The sequence below is a fragment of the Osmia bicornis genome, chromosome 11 (genome assembly GCF_907164935.1).
Source record: "Osmia bicornis bicornis chromosome 11, iOsmBic2.1, whole genome shotgun sequence".
Taxonomy (NCBI): Eukaryota; Metazoa; Arthropoda; class Insecta; order Hymenoptera; family Megachilidae; genus Osmia; species Osmia bicornis.
Genome location: NC_060226.1, coordinates 1,304,292 through 1,324,043, shown reverse-complemented (window position 1 = coordinate 1,324,043; position 19,752 = coordinate 1,304,292). Strand labels below are relative to the sequence as shown.

Here is a 19,752-nt window from a genome sequence, read left to right as displayed (position 1 = left end):
TACACATATATCAGGTTTCATATCAAAAACATGAAACAAAAGAGTATAAATAACTGATCTTTATTACAAAATGCCTCAAAGATTAAACCATATATATATAAATATATATATTTATATATTTATATATATATATATATATATATATAAAAGAAAAAAGAAAATATTAATTTTTATATATCTCGAAGTTTTTCTTAGTGCCAAAACTACGAACTCTTTTCTCACAATACATATTTAAATTATATAATCAAGATTGATTTCTGTTTCAGTAAAAATAATGTTAAATACCTATCATCCAAAATCAACGCCCGTATCTAGCAAATCACGTAACATAAATGATGCTTTTTTTGGAAGTATCCTAAAAATATAAAATATTGATTACATATAAGCTAATTCTGAATTCCCGATACGTTTATTACCAACATTAGTATGAAATTACCTAAGAATGTGTCCCAAATAAAGTAAATAACCAGGTACACTGAATTCCGCATAATTCCGACGGACACCATCCAAAATTTGTTTAGCAGCTTCTGCAGCTGGCATCGTGCCAAAGTAACTCGGTATTCTGCATGAATTATGAAAAATCAAATTTTACTTTAATGAGACATAGTTTATTTTATTCCTCACCTGAAGCGAATGTCTTTTGCCACTTCAGCGCCTACAATAAACGGATAAACGTGAACTAAAGTGATTATGATGTTGCTATTAGAATGTCTTAATTCTGTATGCAATGATTCAGCCAATCCTTGAACTGCAAACTGTGCAGTGGATAAAGGGACTCTACTTCTTCTTGTGGCACCACCTGAAAGCCCTGCCACAGATGATAGAACTACTATATGCCCTCTGCCAACACGCTCCATGCATGGTAAAACTGCATCCAATAACTAAAAAAGTTAAAGAGCCACTTAAATTTACAAGTATTGTCTATGAAATACATACCACCCAAAGAATATTTACCCAGAAATGACTAATAACTGTTAAATCAATTGTATGCCTTATTTCTGGTGGATCCTGAAGTAATGCTCTAGGGCTAGGTATACTGCAGCAATGGAAAAGCATTGTAACTTCACCTAATTCTGATTGAATATTATTCACTGTATGAGCTACCTATTATATTTCATTTGCAATCAAATCAATGTGACATCTATTAAGCTTTGTGAACATCAGTTTTCCAAATATTATACTTACTTCATTTTTATCTGTTATGTCACAAATATATGCTTTAGTTACTCCGAAACCTTTAGATGTTTGTAGTATGGTACCATAACAGTTTTCAACATTGATATCTACACAAGCAACATTAACTCCTAACTGACATAAATGAATTGCTAATTCTCTTCCCACTCCACGTCCTGCGCCAACAACCTACAGCAAAATGAGAATACATTGTAGTTCTAACAGATTATTATAACAAATAAAGTTTCATATCTTATTACCATTGCTATTTCTCCACGAAGACTTTTCAAAGGTGGAGGTCTAAACATTCTATAAAATGTAACTAAGATAGCAAAAACTATTCCGAATAATAGCGTCACAAGATCCAATGTTAAGATAAACAGAGAATACAGTTTCAATAGCATTTTTGGTGGCCTGAAGTTTCTTCTTAAACTTTCCTGCAATAAAAATCTTATTAAAAGAAACGCATATCTTATCAATTTAAAGGTAGTTTAAGGTTGAAATTAATATTGAAATTACAAAATATCTTTTCCATGTTAAGCATAAATGTTTATTAACACTTACCATTTTCTTCAATAAAACTTTAATCAGATACAAATATAAGCGCGATCGTGTCACAGACCAATTTGAATTAATTACGAGAAGAAAATTTATTCAATTGAGAGATATGTACCTTGTATCAACTTATGTCGTGAACTTTTATGATAACATATCCGACGTCATTAATAGGGGGGAAGGTAAGTACCTATCCGAAATTTATACCCAATCAGTACTTTATGAAGACACCAAAATATATATACAAATATAAGTTTTACATAAAAATTAAAAAGAAACGGCAGATTATTGAATTTTATTGTATATACGTACCACGTGTTTAAACTAGTTTGAACACACTTTTACAAAACATTCAACCGCCGCTAGTATGTAATGTATAAGTATATATATACATACTCAATGCTGTACAATGTACACTGAGTTGCATTGAACTTGTCGCAGTGAAGTTGGCTACACATTCACTAACACATTCACGCCGTGTCGGTGAGTCGATCTCGCCCATCGGCTCACCGACGCGGCGTGAATGTGTTAGTGAAGTTGGCTACAAATTCACTAACGCATTCACGCCGTGTCGGTGAGCCGATGGTGAGTTCGGTTCACCGACGCTGCGGCGTGAATGTGTTAGTAAATTTGTAGCCAACTTCACTGCGACAAGTTCAATGCAACTCAGTGTACACTGAGTTGCATTGAACTTGTCGCACTGAAGTTGGCTCCAAATTCACTAACACATTCACGCCGCGTCGGTGAGTCGATCTCGCCCATCGGCTCACCGACGCGGCGTGAATGTGTCAATGAATTTGTAGCCAACTTCACTGCGACAAGTTCAATGCAACTCAGTGTACGTAAATCTATATATAAATATATTCTATTTTCGCGCGAAAAGTTGTTATGTGCGATTCCGTATAAAACAGTCAGTTAGTAATTATACATATCAATTATGGATAGAAGAAAGATAAAATTGAAAGGTAGTTTACACAAAAACTTAATAGGAAGCCAAACATCGTCACAAAGTAACTTTGATGATATATCATTAACTGCAAAGCCGGCAAGAAGTAAAAGTTTATTATTAGCTGAAAAGACGTTGTCAACAGAAAGTAAGTTAACAGCAAACAAACATTCTAAAATCAAAATAAATTACTAAATAAAAGGTATATTTATAGGTGAAAACAAATCATCAGATGAAGATATATTTTTAAATAAGGATAAAGCATTTACACAAGCAGAAAAAAGTAAAACACTTCAAGATAGTATACTATCTCGTAAACGCAAATCTTTAAGTTTTAATATACCAAATAGTGAAAGTGATGAAGACCTGGGTCTTCCTTTGGCAGAATCTACTGTTTTAAAAAAAAGACGAAATGATACTGATATTATACAGGAAGAATCTGTAAATAATAACTGTAAAAATGGTTCAACAAATTTATTAGTTACAGCGAAGAGTCATACAAATGTAGTTCCTGCTATAAAATCTGAATTTGTTGAATTTTTATCTGAATCAGGTATTAAATTAAATCCAGTTGCTCCACATTTGCTTTGTAAGTATTTCTTAATTCTTGTCATTTAAATTTTATATTTGTAAGTTATATTAATGTTATTAAAATACAAATTTGAATATATTATATTAATTATATTAATAATAAACCTCATCAAATTTTAGGTACAGATATTATAAAGGTTCAGAAGAAAATGAAGGAATTATTAAACTCAAGAAAGTATGAAAAACAAAAGATAATTTCCTTAATGGAAAAATATTTTGAGAATGAACAAAATCTTGAAAATGCACTAACTGATATGGAACTGTTTGTTAATGATCAAGTATCAAAAGTTTTACACAGTTCGTCTCTTATAAAAATCTTATTACAAGTTTCAGAGCTGCATCCAGAAATATACAGTAGTCTCCTGTCTAAACTTAATGAAGCTGTGCTGATAGCGTATGGTTTACAATTATATCACTTTATGAATACAATAATTCTTATAATTTTTAAAAAACCTTTTATACATTTTTAGTGATTCCATTGAATCTGTACCTTGGGCTCTTTCACTGTTGCAACAATTTCGGTTTTTGGATGTTGTAACTAATTCTGATGCTTTAACTAGTAGCTTAGAACAACTTTTAGAATCATGCCCCATATGGTTTCAAAGTGAATTACTTTTGTTCTTGCCTGATATTGTAACTGATAAACAACATCAAACTATTGCTGACATTTTAAATAAAGTTTTGGAAGAAAATTCTGAACTAATAAATTTAATATTAAATTGTATGAGTAATTTAAATCTTGGAAAGGAATACTTAAACGAATACAAGGAAAAAACATTAAATTTATTAAAAACGAATGTAAACTTAAATGCGGTACCTGCTATTATAAGGTATGTTTAGTTGTTTAAAGCACAGTATAAAGGTATACTTTACTGATTTACATTATTAATATTTTTGCAGCTTTGTGTTAGAGGATTGTACTGATACAGAAGTTTTTGAAAAAACATTACTAATATTACGCAATATTGACATGCAACCACTTGTTGGAGAAGAAGTTGAAAAATGTTATCAAAATCAATTGAATATAATCAACACTCTAAAAATGAATATGTTTACATCAAAAAATATAGTAAATACTGCTATCACAGTTATAAAAGATATTACCAATGATCCAAAACCATTTGATATCATTCTTTTACTACTTATATTTTCAACAACAGAGCTAAAGAAAAAAAATATTGAAACTATGTTTAAACAAAATATACGGTCTGGATTTTATAGAATAAGTTTATTAAACTTATTATATAATAATTATAAACAGGTATAATATAAACGTAAAAGATACTGTAAAACATTAAAACATAACAAAGTATTTTGTTTCAGGTTGTGCAAGAGTTACAATCCGCTGCATTGCAAATATCAAGTAATTTATTAAAAACAGATCAACGTGTATTTATTGATTTTGCTATTCATTGGTTACGCTTACAGTTTATGTGTCATAAAGAAAATATATTTAAACAACGTGAGATTCTAGAAAAGATTATATTTCTCATGGGTGATAATGATCAAACAGTTAAAAATGCGCTTGCATTTCTTTGTAAAATGGCAATGACAGAAGAAGAAAAACCATATTTAGCACAGCATTGTAATCATCTTCGTATTTTACTTGAAAAAATGGATAATTTAGGCTTAGAAGAAGTTGGCACATTAAATGATTTATTGCAGCATTTATGTTCAAACTCCAGTTCTATAACTGACTCTTTACGCAATGATTTATTCATATTACTTCAAAAACAATTGTCTAATTTTAAACCATTGTACGTATTAATTAAATATAAGCATTTCCTTTTAAAGTAATTATGAATATTGTATGCAGTTCTTTAAGCTAAACGATTTTTTTCTTTTCAGAATAAAATGTAAAGGTGTTTTAGCAGCAGTTATGGCAATAAAACACTTGATGTTAAAAGCAGAAACATCTGATGCAGCTTATAATTTATTTAGTACGCATCATGAAGTATTTATGAAATATGTATTAAAATTTAGTTGATTTAGATACATTACAAAAGCAAATTTTGGTTTGTTTTATAGAAACGGTATTAAATAATGTGAAGACTTGTTCAAGGTCGAAAGCTTTATTTTATGATCAGTTAACATGTATTATTTCTCAAACTCAAAATATTAATGAACAGTTTCTGGAAAACCTTAAAGATTATATCGAAGAAGAATTTATTAACGAAAATATGATCGATAAAACAAGCTACAGGTATGCAATTTATAGTTTTAAATTTAATGTTTATAACAACATTTTAATGTAATTTTTTTGTATATTATTTCTAGAGGAGAATTGGTACCTCAATTTGGGTTGAATAATACAAAACATGAACCAAGAAATGATGTTTTAACTTTTGAAAACAAAAAGCATGGCGCAATTGTCCCAATTTCGTTTAAACTTCTCAGGACTTGCTGTACAAAACTAAGTGAAACAGGAGATTTGGATGCTATAAATTCTCTTTTAGGATGTGCAATATTAATGCCAGAACATTTTGATATTACAGAAAATTATATAATGGATTTAACAATATGCTGTATTAACTGGTAAGTTAAAGTTCAAATAAGTAAACTGAAATTCAATAATAATTAAAAAAAAAAAAAATTATAAGAACAAATTTAAGGTTTCGAGAAGTAATCAGTGGTTTTGTTACACAAAAAGATCCTTTATTACAAAAGAAAGTATTACAAAGATTAGATAATCTTATATATTTACAAAGTAAATTAAGCATGATGCTTTCATTGTGTGATACAAAGTACCAGCCACCTCCAAGTTATTTTCATTATTTTCCGATACCACCGTTTATGAAAAATGAGAAAAAAGTAGGCAAAAAAAGTAAAAAAGGAAAAAAGGAACCTAAGAAGAAATCTGTCAGTTTTAATGAAGATGAAAACTGGGAATTAGGGTCTAAAATATGTTCTAAAAACCCAGTCTATTTTCGAAGATTAGATGCAACGGTATGCACATGTATTCATCTTATTATTTTATTTTGTATTTAATTTGATTTAAACTTATAATAATGTTCATGTAAATGAAACGATTTTTCATAGATAGTACATTTGTTAGATGTAAAAGTAGAAATGCATAAATCACAATCTACAAGTTACATTATATCTGTGAAGCAAATATGTTTCATTGTCAAAGAATTGCTAGGAGTTTTTGAATATGATGCTAATGAAAAGTTCATAACAGATTTAATTGAATTATTACCCAAAGTTTGTTCAAAATTGCAAGACATTGTGGATAGTTTAAGAACGGACAGTAATAGTCAAAATAGAGACGCTACTAGATTACTGTTATGTTTGTTAACAAAAATTTTTGACTGGAAAGGATTTGAAAGTGTCACTTATAACGTGTTGTTAAGAGGTATATTTATAATAATTTTATAATAATTGCATAAAATTATATACTTTAATAATTTATTTGTTTTCTGTTTAGAGGGCTTACGAATTTTAGCAAGTCAAGTGAATGAAAGTAATGCTATGTTAAGATCCTGCAAAGAACTTGTTGCAGAAGGCTGCAAATATTTCGAATCTTTATTTGATATTGTTACACAAATATCTTTAGCTACTGCATTAATTAATGTGTCTAAATCTTTAATGAAACATTCTGAATCTTATACTAAACAAAGTAAGGAAAAATATGGTAAGTAACATTATACATTATTTATAATTTATACATCAACATGGATTTTGAACAAATCATGATTATGTATTTGTAAAATATCTTTAGCAAAAATAGCATTTGGATTCTTATCTCTTGAATGGCCAGAGGAGAAGCATTCTAGCCCTCAGTATAAAACAGCAGTAATTGAATTGTTAAACAATTGGATTGATAATGAGCCATTACCGCTAAAAACAATTACATTAATGTTAGAATGGTTACCAGATGAAACTGCAAAATTGGAAAAGCCTCAAAATTCTTTAAGTAGATTACCTTCAATAACAAGAAGTAACTTCCATTATTTACTTAAAAAAATATTTGATGGTCTGATTACTGGTATAAAAATAGCACTTCCATTAACCAATAAGTACATACATTCTACATTATTTAAACTATCTCATATTGAATAAATATTTTAAATTATTAATTTTTTATTAGTGATCCCAAAAGGATAAAATTATGGTACGAAGTTGCGGCAAATGTTCAGAAGTTAGTTCAAATATGTAAAACTTTAACTACAAAAAGTAACATATTAATTTTTATAAGGCATATGCCCATCTTATTGAAATCATTTTTAAGTCTCGGTATGCCAGTTCTTGAATATAATTTAAAATATCAAACGGAAGATGTTACTAAAATATTAAAAATGATGCAAGGTATAAATTTTAATTCGCATAATATAATTAATATGCGAAATGCGATAACAGCACTAACATAATAAAAATAATATGTATTAAATATAAAATTATTTATGTTTTAGGGGGTACGCGATATTTGCATACAATATGTTGTGATAGTGCAGAAAAGAAAGATCTTACATTAACAAAATATGTCCCTGCAGCTAAATCTATATTAGAGAAGTTAATTTATAGTGTGAAAGGAATGTTAGTTCTTAATAACAGTCCTGCTGCTTTTTGGATGGGAAATCTTGTTAACAAAAATTTAGAAGGTCATGAAATTCTCTCACAGGTTTGTTAGTTAATCTTTTAAAAATCAATCTAGGATGATTTTTACAAATGTTATATTTCATATCGTTACTGATACTTTTAGAATTTATCATCAGAAGCAAGTACTACTTTATCAAGTTTTGATGCTATTGATGATGTAGCTGATGTATCACCAGACATATTAGAGAGTGATAATTCAAGTGATGATCTTGATGAAGATTAAATATGGACTATGATAGAAAACTTGCATTTTATAATGATAATGCATCTTTATTATTTTTGTACATAATCTACAAAATATCGTACACTACAATACTTTTTCGCGTTTTATACTATTTATATAATTAATAATAAGTTAAGTACATAAATATTGTTCCTTACTTCAACAGTTACACATTAAGTTGTTAAATATTTGACGCTTCCATGTTAAGTCTGGCATAAGTGTTTCTTCAACAAATGTTATTTCATTATTTCCATTAACTAATATTATAGAATGAGTACGTGTCGAATATTCCCCAGCAGATACAAAAATTGAGCTGAGTTCTTCATAATGTGATCGATTTCGCTTTTGCAACTCTGGATCTGGTAAATGCCTGTAAATATTCAAGATATTATATTTTGTGCCTTAATAGTAAGTACATAACTCATAATTGTTTAAATGATGTATACTTTTCTTCTGATTTCAAAAATGTTAAAAGATCTTCAATTAATTCTGTCTGTTTTGAGACTTTAGCATCGCTAACAATGTTTTTAAATCTTTTTTTTCCTATTTCAACTTTTTTATAAGGAACGTCAAGGCCACTGTTACTAAACCCTAGTATACTATTCTGTTCTGAAGAAGGTCCCATTGAGTTGATAGAGCTACTGAGGTAGTGAACATCTGCATTACTAAATAAACAATGTCTTATTAATTTACAAGATTATAATATTGAATAATACATAATGTACTAATAAATACAATATATATTCTTTATTTATATTCATTATGGTTATTAAGACTTCAAAAATTATTTTTACATACTGTAAATTAATTAAAACCAAAAAAAATGGATTGTACATTTCATTTTCTTTATACAATTTATCCAAATATGATATTGCAGAATCATTTGAAGTAATAAAATTGGGTATTAAAAATCCTCGTCCCTGTTTTGGAATATCAGTTAAACTTGCTTCATTAGATAAATTTAAAACAATGCCAGCTTTCCCTGTCACAGATAATGCTAACCATGTTCCGCCTTCTTTTCCAGGTTCCATATCAGTACCTGATGAATTATAATTTTATTTTAAATTATAAGTAGGATTAGTGATTTTCATTAAAATAGAATTAATAAATAAGAAGTCAGCTTTTCTTATTTCTTTGTAATGATAAATACAAAAAAATATAACACTTTATTTTGATAAATGCAATTATTATAACAAATCAGTGTGTCAAAAATATAACAATTCTTTAATACAAAGGTATAAGAGAATAATATTAATTTATGTAATTGTGTAACAATTTACATTATAATATTTACTCAGAAAATTGACTACTTCTCAAATTTACTTCTAGGTAAAGATATTTTTAGCATACCTCCTAAACATTGTGGATGATTTTTCCAATAATGGGCAGGTAAGGCTGGACGTTTAATATATTCATCACGATTTGAGGCCAAAATTAATCGATAGGACTCAGAGGTAGCATTAGGATTACGATAAATAAATAAGATACACATCATTGAATTAAATCATTTAAATGTTTCAAACAGTATCCCTCTATATCACTGAAGAGGTTTGATTTAAACCAGCTTTGTTATATATCATTGATAAGATTGTTATGTACTTTTCAATCATAAATTAAGATAATGTGAGTATGTTGATTACTGAAGACAAGGAAGTAATATATATATTTTATGTTGATGTTTAATATTACATAAAATACTGATATTACTAAAAATATTATTCTTAAATGAACACACAAATTATGATTAGAATTATTATTAATAACATAAAAAAATGTATTACACTGTTCAAGGCTTAAAAATTTGTAAATTTCATTTTACAATTTAATTTGATATTATACCTTTAACGTTATTTTGCGAAATCAATACGGTATGCCATATATTACAATTTTTGTAATATTGTTAAAAATATTAATATTAGTAAACGAAATTAATAACAGTATTATGTTTTTCACTGTTTCTGTTACGTCAATAATTACACATGTTTTTATCTACAAGTATTTACAATACAATTTCTTACATTATCTCTTACATCATTATGTATGTAGTACTTTTTTGAACTTCGTATTATTATGTCTGTATATTTTATTTTTAAATACATATATATAAAAGTTTTGCATTTTATACCAAAACGAACTGAAAGAACAATACATATTTATGATTTCCTTATAATCATTTTATGCATCGACATCTACAGGAAATTGATGCAATAAACAGGTCAAATTAAAAAATTTCGTTCTGAACATGCAGAAATTCAGACTTACTTTTGATAAATGATTACGATAATTTAAAAACAAATTTACATAAGTCTATTAATTCGAAATATGGAAGATTTTTTCAGTATTGAAATGAATAAACTTAATGATACTAACAAACTTTATTATACATATACTATATGTAATAATTGGTAAATATAAATTTACTTAAATTTTTATATCGTAAATTAGATTTTATTTAAATATTACATTATTGTTTCGTTGTTGAACAAATTTTTGTTACAGAACTTTAAGCAATACGAATTCCATACATAATGTGATATTAAATTCAGAAACAGTTCGAAAAAAAAATAAATAAATACTATTATTATTTTGTCAGATTATTATTTATTTTCATTAAAATTTGTTTATTAAAATGACTGGTATTAACAATGATGAAAAATTTATGATCTTAAAAAACGTGACGGTATTTTCTTTAACTTATAATATTTTATAAGTTAAATAATCTTATATATATATACATATCTTTGTGCACTATTTAAATGCTTTATATTAATTAAAATATGGTATTTATGTAAGAAGCATTTTATCAATATAACGAAGTACATAAAAGTTATTTTGTGCATTATATAAAATCAAATACAATTACTTACATACACAAAATTAAATTAAAACTTATATATGTATATATGTATATATGTATATAATAAACAATATATATAATACTGCATTTTAGACTAGAATTTACAATAAGTATTTCTTTGGAATAATTTGAACATAATAATATTAAAGGAAAAGTACATTCTTCAGAAACTAAATAAAAATCTTACAAATGAGTTTCTATTACAAGATTTAGCTATCTATTTCTATTTGACCATACGTACAAACCAAAATCTTCATTGTATTAATTTCATATTTGTAAGTTTCATTCAGTTGAAATATTTTATATGATTAAAACTTTCAATTTGTTTCTGACCTATTGCATATTAAGTACAAATAATCAGTAATATTTTAAAGCATTTATGTTTATATTTAATGATAGCTTTATTTTTATTAGATGAATCTATAACATGCTTATAGAGATATTTTTGCTGTCACAAAGTTCAAATAATTTAGTATTATAAAATTTTCAAAGTCTATTTGTATAGACCAAATATATTATTTATTTTTATAAATACATTTAAATAAACAACTTGAACAATTGTAGTATATTTCTGGTTACACTTGAGAATGTATCAAGGAAGTTTTATAACAAAAGTTCATAATAAAGATCATAATTCATACTTTTGTGAAAAAAGAATGAATTAAATCAAAGATACATTATAAAGATATGATACATTTAGAACGTTTGCTCTGTCCTTTACAAATCATACTCTACATTACCAAAATACCTAACGACTTTTTTACATTAGATGTTTCTGGTAATGAAAGAGCCCACTTTCTCAATCCTGTTAATAAAACTGAACTTGTAACTACAATTGCTCCTCCTACTGAATAAGGATTGGGTATTTCATTAAAAAATAAAACTTGCCAAAAAAAAGCAAACACTATATCTGCTGATCTTGCTATTGCAACTGGTCCTGCTTGTTCCATCTGTAAAGCTAAAGTTAATAGTATCTGACCCCCAAAACTGAAAAGAGCGAGTGCAACAACCAAAAGTCTATCAGTTCCACACCTTGGTAAGCATAGTGCACCTATAGCCCAAGATATAACTATTGTTTGAATTAAAGCAAATGACCCAAAATTTGTCATAATTACTGAAAAGTGAAGACCTTTCAAAGCTCGCAATAAAACATATGCATTTGCACCAAAAAGAGTTGCAGAAAAAGCTGCCGCAGCACCCCATAAATCTGCATGTGCTGTTTTTACATGTCCATCTGAAAGTGATTCTACAGTATGTCCGAAAATAAGTGGTGGACGTGTTATCAAAATTACACCAACCAGTGTTAAACAGACTGTAATAACGTTAAATAATCCGCAAGGCTCTTTTAAAAATATTTTTGCGAATATAGCTACAAATACAGGAACTGAGAAAACTACAACAGATGCATCGGCTAATGGCATATGTCGAAATGCATAGAAACTTAGCATGAGGCCAGTGGTCCCTACAAAACTTCTTAATATTAGCATTAATCTACGTCCTTTTGGGAAAGGATGTTCTCCCTTGTATATCACAATTGGTATTGCTGGCAACAATACACCCACAAACCGAAATGCTGCCAATTCCATTGGATTTACTTCCACTAAACCCTTTACAATGACACTGCATAATGAAAAAAATAATGATGACAGTGTTGCTAATATTAGGCCAAGATAAGGGCAGGATTTGCACATTAAAATTGAAAATTGTTTCTGTCGTGTTGTTATATTACTTTCAACATCAGCATCAACTAAATGCTGGAGTTCAACATGTTCTGACATTTCTGAAAGATAAAAAAATCAAATTTATATATTAAAATATCTTAAGTACATAAGCAATGTAAAAATTAAAATAATTTGCTTCAGTTTGTGCAAAATTATTTTTGAAACACAACTGTATTATCACTTAAATACTAAAAACGTACTACAACTGATTTTGTTAATATTAACAAATGAATAACCTACCTGTCGTAAATTTAATAAGTGGTTAACCACAGTGTACAGATATACAAGTAAAATTATATAATAAATAATTGGTATAAGTAGTACATTTATAATTATTTGGAAGACTAAATTATTTTAGAACTTTTGATAATTCATTCTCGTTCATTGCTACTGATGCTGCCCCTTACATTTTTTTCAATTACTATTTTAATTGAAACATCACGTTGCCACTTGTATGAAGTGAGCACTTATCTTATCGACATGATCGTATTGAAGGGCAAACGATTTGTGCAATAAATATGAATAAATAAAAATTCGATGTTAGTATAATTTAAATTATACGCGAATTGTGCAATCTGCATTTGAAATATTTTAATATCTTCCAAGTGAATGTTTAATATCTTCTTAGTTAGTGTAAAGTAATAATTAAGTTATATTTTTAATATTACTTTTTATTTATAAATGTTAATATTATTGTTTACTAAGTTTATTAAGAAATTTCTAATCTTACAGTTACTATCTAAATATTTGTAAATATGTACTTTGCATTATTTGTTTTTATTTAGAAGATTCGAATGTTCCCGCATGTTCGACTTCCACAGCTATCATGTTTCGTATAGTCTAGTAATTTTTATTATTATTATAAATTTCAAATATTAAAACAAATCGAATGAACAAAAACGTTTTAAACAACTTGTATGTACTCTGAAAATTTGTTTAACTACTTTTTATCTCCATTTGTAGCAAGAATTACTATTTTCAAGTGTGTATGGTGAAAATGCCATCTGCAGGGGCAAGCTCTTCGGGTAGCTGTATTATTCTATGTTCAAGTAAGGCTTCCACGGTATATGAAGTTCTTTCTAAAATACTGTTATTCATTGGTTGTATGTATGAATTTCATAGTGTTCGCAGGTTACAATAAATCAGACAATTTTTCAATTAAAGTTGAATTAAGATTGAAATTATAGTGTAGTGCACAAGGACCATTAATCGTAAGATACAGAATCGAGAACTATTTAATGGATCCGACTATCGGTTGGTATCAACCGGAGCAGTTCGGCCCCGCTAAGGATTTGTGGTTACACATTTGGGAAGCTGAGAAAGGCCTGGATATCTTAACGCTGAAGAACGACTCGTCTTCAAATGTTATGGGAGTGAAACTTCAGCAGGACTTTATATCTTTGGATTCTGCTAATTCTCGTACAGGGGACCGAATGCAACTTAATACTTGTAACAGCTATTATAATCCATCACGTAGGAAAGGTGATAATCGTGCTAGTACTTACGGCATGAACTACAATTACGATGCCTTAGTCGGCGAATACGGCGGTTGCCCGTGGAGGGTACCCAATAAACATTATTCAAAAGGGGTTATCGGGTAAGTCTTGCCATCAAGCCTTGATTCATTATTTGTGTTAGAAAAACTAAGCTATTAAGGTTTACATGGTTTATCCATATGGGCATGACTAAGGTTATGTAGCTTGCACGCTCGTTTACAAATAGGGTATAACAAGGTCCCTTTATAATTAGAAATGTTGCAAAGAAGAACTTACTTTCTTTTGGTGAATGAATTCGATCTAACAGAATATTTTTAAGTGATTTCGATTTTCTTCACTATTTACGCAAATTCTCTTGTTGCATTTTTAATCTCTACCAATATAAAGGTTTTGTAAACACACGTGGATGTTTATATAACATGATTATTTATCTTTGGCTGTATAATATTTCATATTGCTCGTACTGTAAAATTTATCTATTATTTTTTAAATAATTGACCCAGATAATGATTTTTTCAATTTGGAAGTATTGTTAATTATAAATTATACAGGAATATTATATTTATTGTAAATTTGAATTTATGTATCAAACAAATATGATATTTATAATACATGTTTTTATTTCAAACAGTCAGTTTATTTTCACTGCTTTTCAATAATTTGCGTTTCTGAAGTATTGTACATCCAAGTTTGTTAAGATTTAGTAAGATACCTTTTATCTGAAAAGATTCTAAAAATTTTATTTGGTTCAATATTTTGTGTATTTAGATTATTTTTATTTTATTCTTCTGACTCATATTCCTTTTTAAGTTAAAATATAAGTAGTCTATCAATTATCTTTATAATTTAATAAATTATGCATATATGCAATTGAATTTGAAAGTACTTAATAATTTAAAAATATATTTCTTCATTATTTTCACAAATTTTATAATCATATATTACAATGAAAATCATTATGTATTGTTTTGAGAATTGATTTTTTATAAAAAGTAATGACGTTAATAAGTATCCATAAATTATTTATGTACTCAAAATAATTAAACTAGATATATTTTTATACGAAACAACTCTTTATAAATTGATATCTGTCAAATATTTTTAATAATACAATTGTTCATTGTATTTAGATTACATGAAGAGATTGAAGATTTTTTTTCTTACATGTGTCCCTCTAATGAGGAGCACAACTTACGAATGCGTGTTGTCAAAAGGATAGAACAAGTAATACATGATCTGTGGCCAGATTCTAAGGTTGAAGTATTTGGCAGCTTTCGCACTGGTTTATATTTACCTACAAGGTACGTATCAATGTACATATTTAAAACAGATTGTATTTAGTTATGTGTTCATACTGAGATATATATAGCTTTTAAATCAGTTTTACTGTTTCCTATGTCTGTAAATGTTTTATGTATATAATATTCAATTTACTATACGCAAATAACTTATCACATTGAAGTAATGCTAATTATTTTAAAGCAATAAAACTAATATAGTTAATACTTTATGTGTATCGTGAAATGTTTTTTGAATGCATAGAATTTATTTCTTTTTGCAGTGATATAGATTTAGTAGTAATAGGAATGTGGACAAATCTTCCATTGCGTACTCTGGAACGTGCTTTATTGGATCAAAATATTGCTGAACCTTCCTCTATTAAAGTTCTAGATAAAGCTAGTGTTCCGATTGTTAAGTTAACTGATAAAGAAACTGAAATTAAAGTAGATATCAGTTTTAATATGAGTAATGGGGTTAAGTCTGCAGAATTGATAAATTCTTTTAAAAAACGATATCCAGTATTGGAGAAACTAGTTATGGTATTAAAGCAATTCTTGTTGCAAAGAGACCTGAATGAAGTGTTTACTGGTGGAATCTCCTCCTACAGTTTAATACTAATGACTATCAGTTTTTTACAGGTAAGATTAATAATCTAATTTAAATCTTTGGTGCTTAAATAAAGGGAATAATTATTAAATTTAATATATTAGCAAATTAAAGGTGAGCAACTAATCTTTTTACCATGTAGTCAAATTTTTATTTCAGTTACATCCCAGGCAAAATGCTTATTGCTCAAATGCTAATCTTGGGGTGCTATTAATAGAATTTTTGGAATTATATGGTAGGAAATTTAATTATGTTAAAACAGGAATTCGAGTAAAAGATGGTGGTACTTACATATCAAAAGAAGAGGTAAAGTATATACGTAAAAGAAATCGTACGTCCGATAAAATACTATATAATTCATTTAATAATTTGGATGTTATCAAAGGAATTTTGTTATTTATGAATTTTAAAAAAGAACAATAGTCTATGTCTTTATGAAGTAAACATTACTAACATAACAGCGTATATTTTTTGAATATTATTATATTCTAACAATAAACAATAATAACAGTAATTAAACACGTGGAGTAATTATAAACTAATTAATCAAAATGAGAAAGTAGTAAGTAAAAATAAATATTTAAATTTAAAAATTTGGGATAAAAGTTAATGACTACATGAATATAATGTTTACATAAATACACAAATATTTGAACGAAAATTTGTTAGTGTAATAAATATACAAATACAATATAATAATTCATACTATAATTTAAATTTTATATTTTATATGTATGATTCATAGGTTCAACGAGATATGATTGATGGTCATCGACCTTCTTTATTATGCATAGAAGATCCGCTTACACCTGGAAATGATATAGGTCGTAGCAGTTACGGTGCTCTGTATGTAAAAGATGCGTTTGATTGGGCTTATTATGTTCTATCACAGGCTGTCAGTCCTTTAAATATTTTAGTTAATGATGCAAATAAAGTAAGGTGAGATTATCTATACATCTAATCTTCATCGGTACACATCACGACTCGATCAAACGTTTTCTAAAAAAATATGTTATATACAGTATATTAGGAAGAATAATTCGCGTGACAGATGAAGTAATAGAATACCGCAAATGGATCAAAGAAACATTCCCACTACCTTTGAGCGAGGTAGATTCATTGTCAAGTTCAACTGGATCAGATGCATCAACACTATCTGCTCCAGCTAGCGATACGGTATAAAATAATTTTAATAAATTTTAATAAATTATTTTATAAACATAAAAATAATTACATACTAATCATTGTTCTTAACATACGACTTTAACATTAATAGGATTCCGAATGTAGCCGTGGAAATTCTCCTAATACTGGGGGGAAGGGAGAAGATAGGAATAAGGAAAGAAATGTATATAATAATCAACATACTCATCATTCACAGTGGAAAAAGCCATTCAAAGGAACTGCTCATGGTACGAATATTTTAGATTTTTCAGAATGCGACTAAATTTACATTTCATTAACCTTACCCTTTTTTAACGTATTTAAAAGCGTCACTCTTATTTATTGCAGGCAATCATCATCACAGTTCTAGAGGAAATTATCATCATCGTGGAATAAATAACAACATAAGTGGACAGAGTAAGGCAAAACATTCTCTTCATAGTAATGGAAGTAATAATAATAGCCACAGTCCAAGTTCAAGGTCACAAACCGTTAAACGAAAAAAACAGTGCATTACACCTCGTGGTACAGGAGATTGTGTGCGGTGATGAAACGTGCAAAATAATGTTGGACTTTGTTTGTCACTTAAGTAGAGAGCTCAATATCATAATCGTGTGGTGAAAAGACACTGGATTAACTTTCATCACACAACTAAACTATCCTTTCCATTTTAGTGTACAGAGGGGCTCAGTGTCTATAACGATATAGAGTCGATAAAACTCTATGTCCCTTTTTTCTTATATGAACAAGAAAGTGGCCCCAGTGTAATTAAGTTCTCCATTTCACCAGAAACATTTTATTCTGTACGAAAATTTAAATACCAAAGACGTACAGAATTGTAATATAGATTGATTTAGTTTTACTTTCATTTCGTATTCCTGCACATATTACAAGTAACACTGAGAAAATAATGTAATATTTTACTAATTATGGTTTACAAGGTTATAAGCTTATTGCAATTTTTAAATAGCAATTGTGTTCATAATCACGATAAAATCATTGTAATACATTTATATGATATGAATGATATATACAAAAATTATTTACAGTACAGTTTTCTTAAAGATTTCATGAAGCCATAAAACAAGCTCTAACAATGATGATAAAGACTTAGTTTTCTATATGGAATTATATTCTTATAACAAAGGGGTGGCAGACAAATTGGTGATATTGGAACTTACCTATTGTAAATATTGTAATATATATTATCAAACATAGAAACATAAGTTTAAGAGTTACCTACTAAATCTTTTTTTTTTCTATTTTGTTATAATAATTTTATCATTTGAAATTCACGTCTATGTCTATGTGAGAATTATCTATTTTTTCTGTAATATGTAAGTCCAATATTGTTGTGAAAATGTTTTGGTATATTTTTCGGATTTTAATAAAGCTATAAGTTCGTGTGCTGATGATCAAGAAATTTTAAATAAAAATATTTTTGAAAATACTAACTCATCGATAAAAAATGATATAATACATTTTAGATTTTTACATCGTGTTCTTTCAAGTTGTAATTGTACGTAATACTTTACTTTTTATACAGAATTGCTGATTTCGTAACACTAGTTTGTAATTTTTAGTCTCCCCTGAACAATAATACATTATTTTTATATTACGAAAACTAATAGTAAGCATATACATCATGATAGAACGTCACATGAATTCAATGCACGAATCAGATATTGCATTTAAACGTATTCTGTATTAAATATTTAAAAAACTGAGCAACATTTCAAAAATTTTGTATATGACAATACGCAGAAGGCCTTTATATTATTGAAGACTCTTGATATTTGTAAAATTTATCTTATATTTAATTTATTATTAAAAATTACATTCCGTTTTTTCAATGTAAATTTTTATTTCTAAAATTAACTACAGAAACGACTGCGTTTATTATAGCAAGCGTTTACTGATTAAGAATATTTATCTAGATTGCATTTTGTGTTAATACAGGTTGTAATATAGTTCAAACGGTGTCTTCTATTAAATTCGAATGAAACAGCAAAAAACGATAGTATTTACTTTCCTGCAAATTTTATAACACATGCGGAGTGTTCTATATACTATTCAATGAAACGTTGTTCATGAATACTATTATAAGCTCCAATAAGCTCTGACAGTTAATAATGTTTAATGGTTATAAACGAAAGCCTCAAACAGTTATTAGCTGTAATAAACCGAGCCGCGAAAGCCTCAAAATTCTTATTATAAGCTCTGTGATTCGATTTGTAATTAGTATGATGTGTGTGCGTATGTGAACAGTAAAATATGGATCTTATAAATTCTTAAAGCTATACATGTAATTATTATTACTATTGTTGTTGTTATTACAGCTAACTAGTCTGCGAAAACTATTGCAAATTTTTTAATTGGGGATCAAATTTTCATAAAATTGTATTATCAATAACTTATGATTTGTGTTTGTCTATCTTCAGAAATTATTAAAAGATGTGTAAGTATTAAAAATTTAATAAACAATAATAACAGGTTTCTTTCTATCATTTTTATTGGTTTTTTTTTTCAATTGTCAGTAT

General features: G+C 27.7%; 5 protein-coding genes across 9 annotated transcripts; 2 read left to right on the top strand and 3 right to left on the bottom strand.

The window, feature by feature from the left end:
- Nucleotides 1-109: 109 nt before the first annotated feature.
- Nucleotides 110-2,137, bottom strand: LOC114878578 (17-beta-hydroxysteroid dehydrogenase 13-like). 3 transcript variants are annotated; one of them, XM_029192538.2, is made up of 8 exons: nt 2,041-2,137; nt 1,738-1,918; nt 1,434-1,610; nt 1,186-1,362; nt 955-1,104; nt 625-881; nt 437-562; nt 110-355 (listed from the first exon to the last, which is right to left on the bottom strand). In XM_029192538.2, the coding sequence occupies exons 2-8, from the start codon at nt 1,738-1,740 to the stop codon at nt 289-291; spliced, it is 957 nt and encodes a 318-aa protein (XP_029048371.1). In that variant the 5' UTR covers nt 1,741-1,918; nt 2,041-2,137; the 3' UTR covers nt 110-288. The 3 variants fall into 3 exon arrangements, with proteins under 3 accessions (XP_029048371.1, XP_029048374.1, XP_029048372.1); XM_029192541.2 differs by having other exon boundaries at nt 1,847-1,918; XM_029192539.2 differs by having other exon boundaries at nt 1,738-1,945; nt 2,041-2,099.
- A 434-nt stretch (nt 2,138-2,571) lies between these two features.
- Nucleotides 2,572-8,232, top strand: LOC114878569 (Fanconi anemia group D2 protein homolog). Of its 2 annotated transcripts, XM_029192508.2 has the most exons (16): nt 2,572-2,822; nt 2,889-3,263; nt 3,386-3,659; nt 3,736-4,095; nt 4,166-4,526; nt 4,589-5,022; nt 5,114-5,205; nt 5,294-5,468; nt 5,543-5,800; nt 5,878-6,211; nt 6,305-6,620; nt 6,693-6,899; nt 6,987-7,284; nt 7,356-7,573; nt 7,678-7,886; nt 7,968-8,232. In XM_029192508.2, the coding sequence occupies exons 1-16, from the start codon at nt 2,666-2,668 to the stop codon at nt 8,085-8,087; spliced, it is 4,188 nt and encodes a 1,395-aa protein (XP_029048341.1). In that variant the 5' UTR covers nt 2,572-2,665; the 3' UTR covers nt 8,088-8,232. The 2 variants fall into 2 exon arrangements, with proteins under 2 accessions (XP_029048341.1, XP_029048342.1); XM_029192509.2 differs by lacking the exons at nt 7,678-7,886; nt 7,968-8,232 and having other exon boundaries at nt 6,987-7,205; nt 7,356-7,455.
- Nucleotides 8,114-10,331, bottom strand: LOC114878580 (transport and Golgi organization protein 2). 2 transcript variants are annotated; one of them, XM_029192542.2, is made up of 5 exons: nt 9,927-10,325; nt 9,438-9,726; nt 8,886-9,126; nt 8,534-8,752; nt 8,114-8,457 (listed from the first exon to the last, which is right to left on the bottom strand). In XM_029192542.2, the coding sequence occupies exons 2-5, from the start codon at nt 9,580-9,582 to the stop codon at nt 8,247-8,249; spliced, it is 816 nt and encodes a 271-aa protein (XP_029048375.1). In that variant the 5' UTR covers nt 9,583-9,726; nt 9,927-10,325; the 3' UTR covers nt 8,114-8,246. The 2 variants fall into 2 exon arrangements, with proteins under 2 accessions (XP_029048375.1, XP_046143791.1); XM_046287835.1 differs by having other exon boundaries at nt 9,090-9,126; nt 9,438-10,331.
- A 989-nt stretch (nt 10,332-11,320) lies between these two features.
- LOC114878568 (solute carrier family 35 member G1) lies at nt 11,321-13,172 on the bottom strand. The gene is made up of 2 exons (XM_029192507.2): nt 12,906-13,172; nt 11,321-12,724 (listed from the first exon to the last, which is right to left on the bottom strand). Exon 2 carries the CDS (start codon nt 12,720-12,722, stop codon nt 11,676-11,678), a length of 1,047 nt encoding a protein of 348 aa, XP_029048340.1. The 5' UTR covers nt 12,723-12,724; nt 12,906-13,172; the 3' UTR covers nt 11,321-11,675.
- A 443-nt stretch (nt 13,173-13,615) lies between these two features.
- Nucleotides 13,616-19,710, top strand: LOC114878567 (terminal nucleotidyltransferase 4B-like). The gene is made up of 8 exons (XM_029192506.2): nt 13,616-14,262; nt 15,292-15,462; nt 15,723-16,080; nt 16,208-16,354; nt 16,794-16,987; nt 17,071-17,224; nt 17,325-17,460; nt 17,561-19,710. The coding sequence occupies exons 1-8, from the start codon at nt 13,904-13,906 to the stop codon at nt 17,758-17,760; spliced, it is 1,719 nt and encodes a 572-aa protein (XP_029048339.1). The 5' UTR covers nt 13,616-13,903; the 3' UTR covers nt 17,761-19,710.
- Nucleotides 19,711-19,752: the final 42 nt, after the last annotated feature.

What these genes read in the sequence shown, in the direction of transcription:
- LOC114878578 (XM_029192538.2), bottom strand. An exon ending in ACATAACAGATAAAAATGAA is followed by an intron (nt 1,105 to 1,185) that starts GTAAGTATAATA and finishes GAAATATAATAG; the next exon opens with GTAGCTCATACAGTGAATAA. An exon ending in TATTTGGGACACATTCTTAG is followed by an intron (nt 356 to 436) that starts GTAATTTCATAC and finishes TTATATTTTTAG; the next exon opens with GATACTTCCAAAAAAAGCAT.
- LOC114878569 (XM_029192508.2), top strand. Translation starts at nt 2,666, where the DNA reads ATGGATAGAAGAAAGATAAAATTGAAAGGTAGTTTACACAAAAACTTA. An exon ending in TTGTCTAATTTTAAACCATT is followed by an intron (nt 5,023 to 5,113) that starts GTACGTATTAAT and finishes TTTTCTTTTCAG; the next exon opens with AATAAAATGTAAAGGTGTTT. An exon ending in ATCGATAAAACAAGCTACAG is followed by an intron (nt 5,469 to 5,542) that starts GTATGCAATTTA and finishes TATTATTTCTAG; the next exon opens with AGGAGAATTGGTACCTCAAT.
- LOC114878580 (XM_029192542.2), bottom strand. Translation starts at nt 9,582, where the DNA reads ATGATGTGTATCTTATTTATTTATCGTAATCCTAATGCTACCTCTGAG. An exon ending in TCATCCACAATGTTTAGGAG is followed by an intron (nt 9,127 to 9,437) that starts GTATGCTAAAAA and finishes ATAATTCATCAG; the next exon opens with GTACTGATATGGAACCTGGA. An exon ending in TTTTTGAAATCAGAAGAAAA is followed by an intron (nt 8,458 to 8,533) that starts GTATACATCATT and finishes GAATATTTACAG; the next exon opens with GCATTTACCAGATCCAGAGT.
- LOC114878568 (XM_029192507.2), bottom strand. Translation starts at nt 12,722, where the DNA reads ATGTCAGAACATGTTGAACTCCAGCATTTAGTTGATGCTGATGTTGAA.
- LOC114878567 (XM_029192506.2), top strand. Translation starts at nt 13,904, where the DNA reads ATGGATCCGACTATCGGTTGGTATCAACCGGAGCAGTTCGGCCCCGCT. An exon ending in GGTTTATATTTACCTACAAG is followed by an intron (nt 15,463 to 15,722) that starts GTACGTATCAAT and finishes TTCTTTTTGCAG; the next exon opens with TGATATAGATTTAGTAGTAA. An exon ending in CTGCTCCAGCTAGCGATACG is followed by an intron (nt 17,225 to 17,324) that starts GTATAAAATAAT and finishes TAACATTAATAG; the next exon opens with GATTCCGAATGTAGCCGTGG.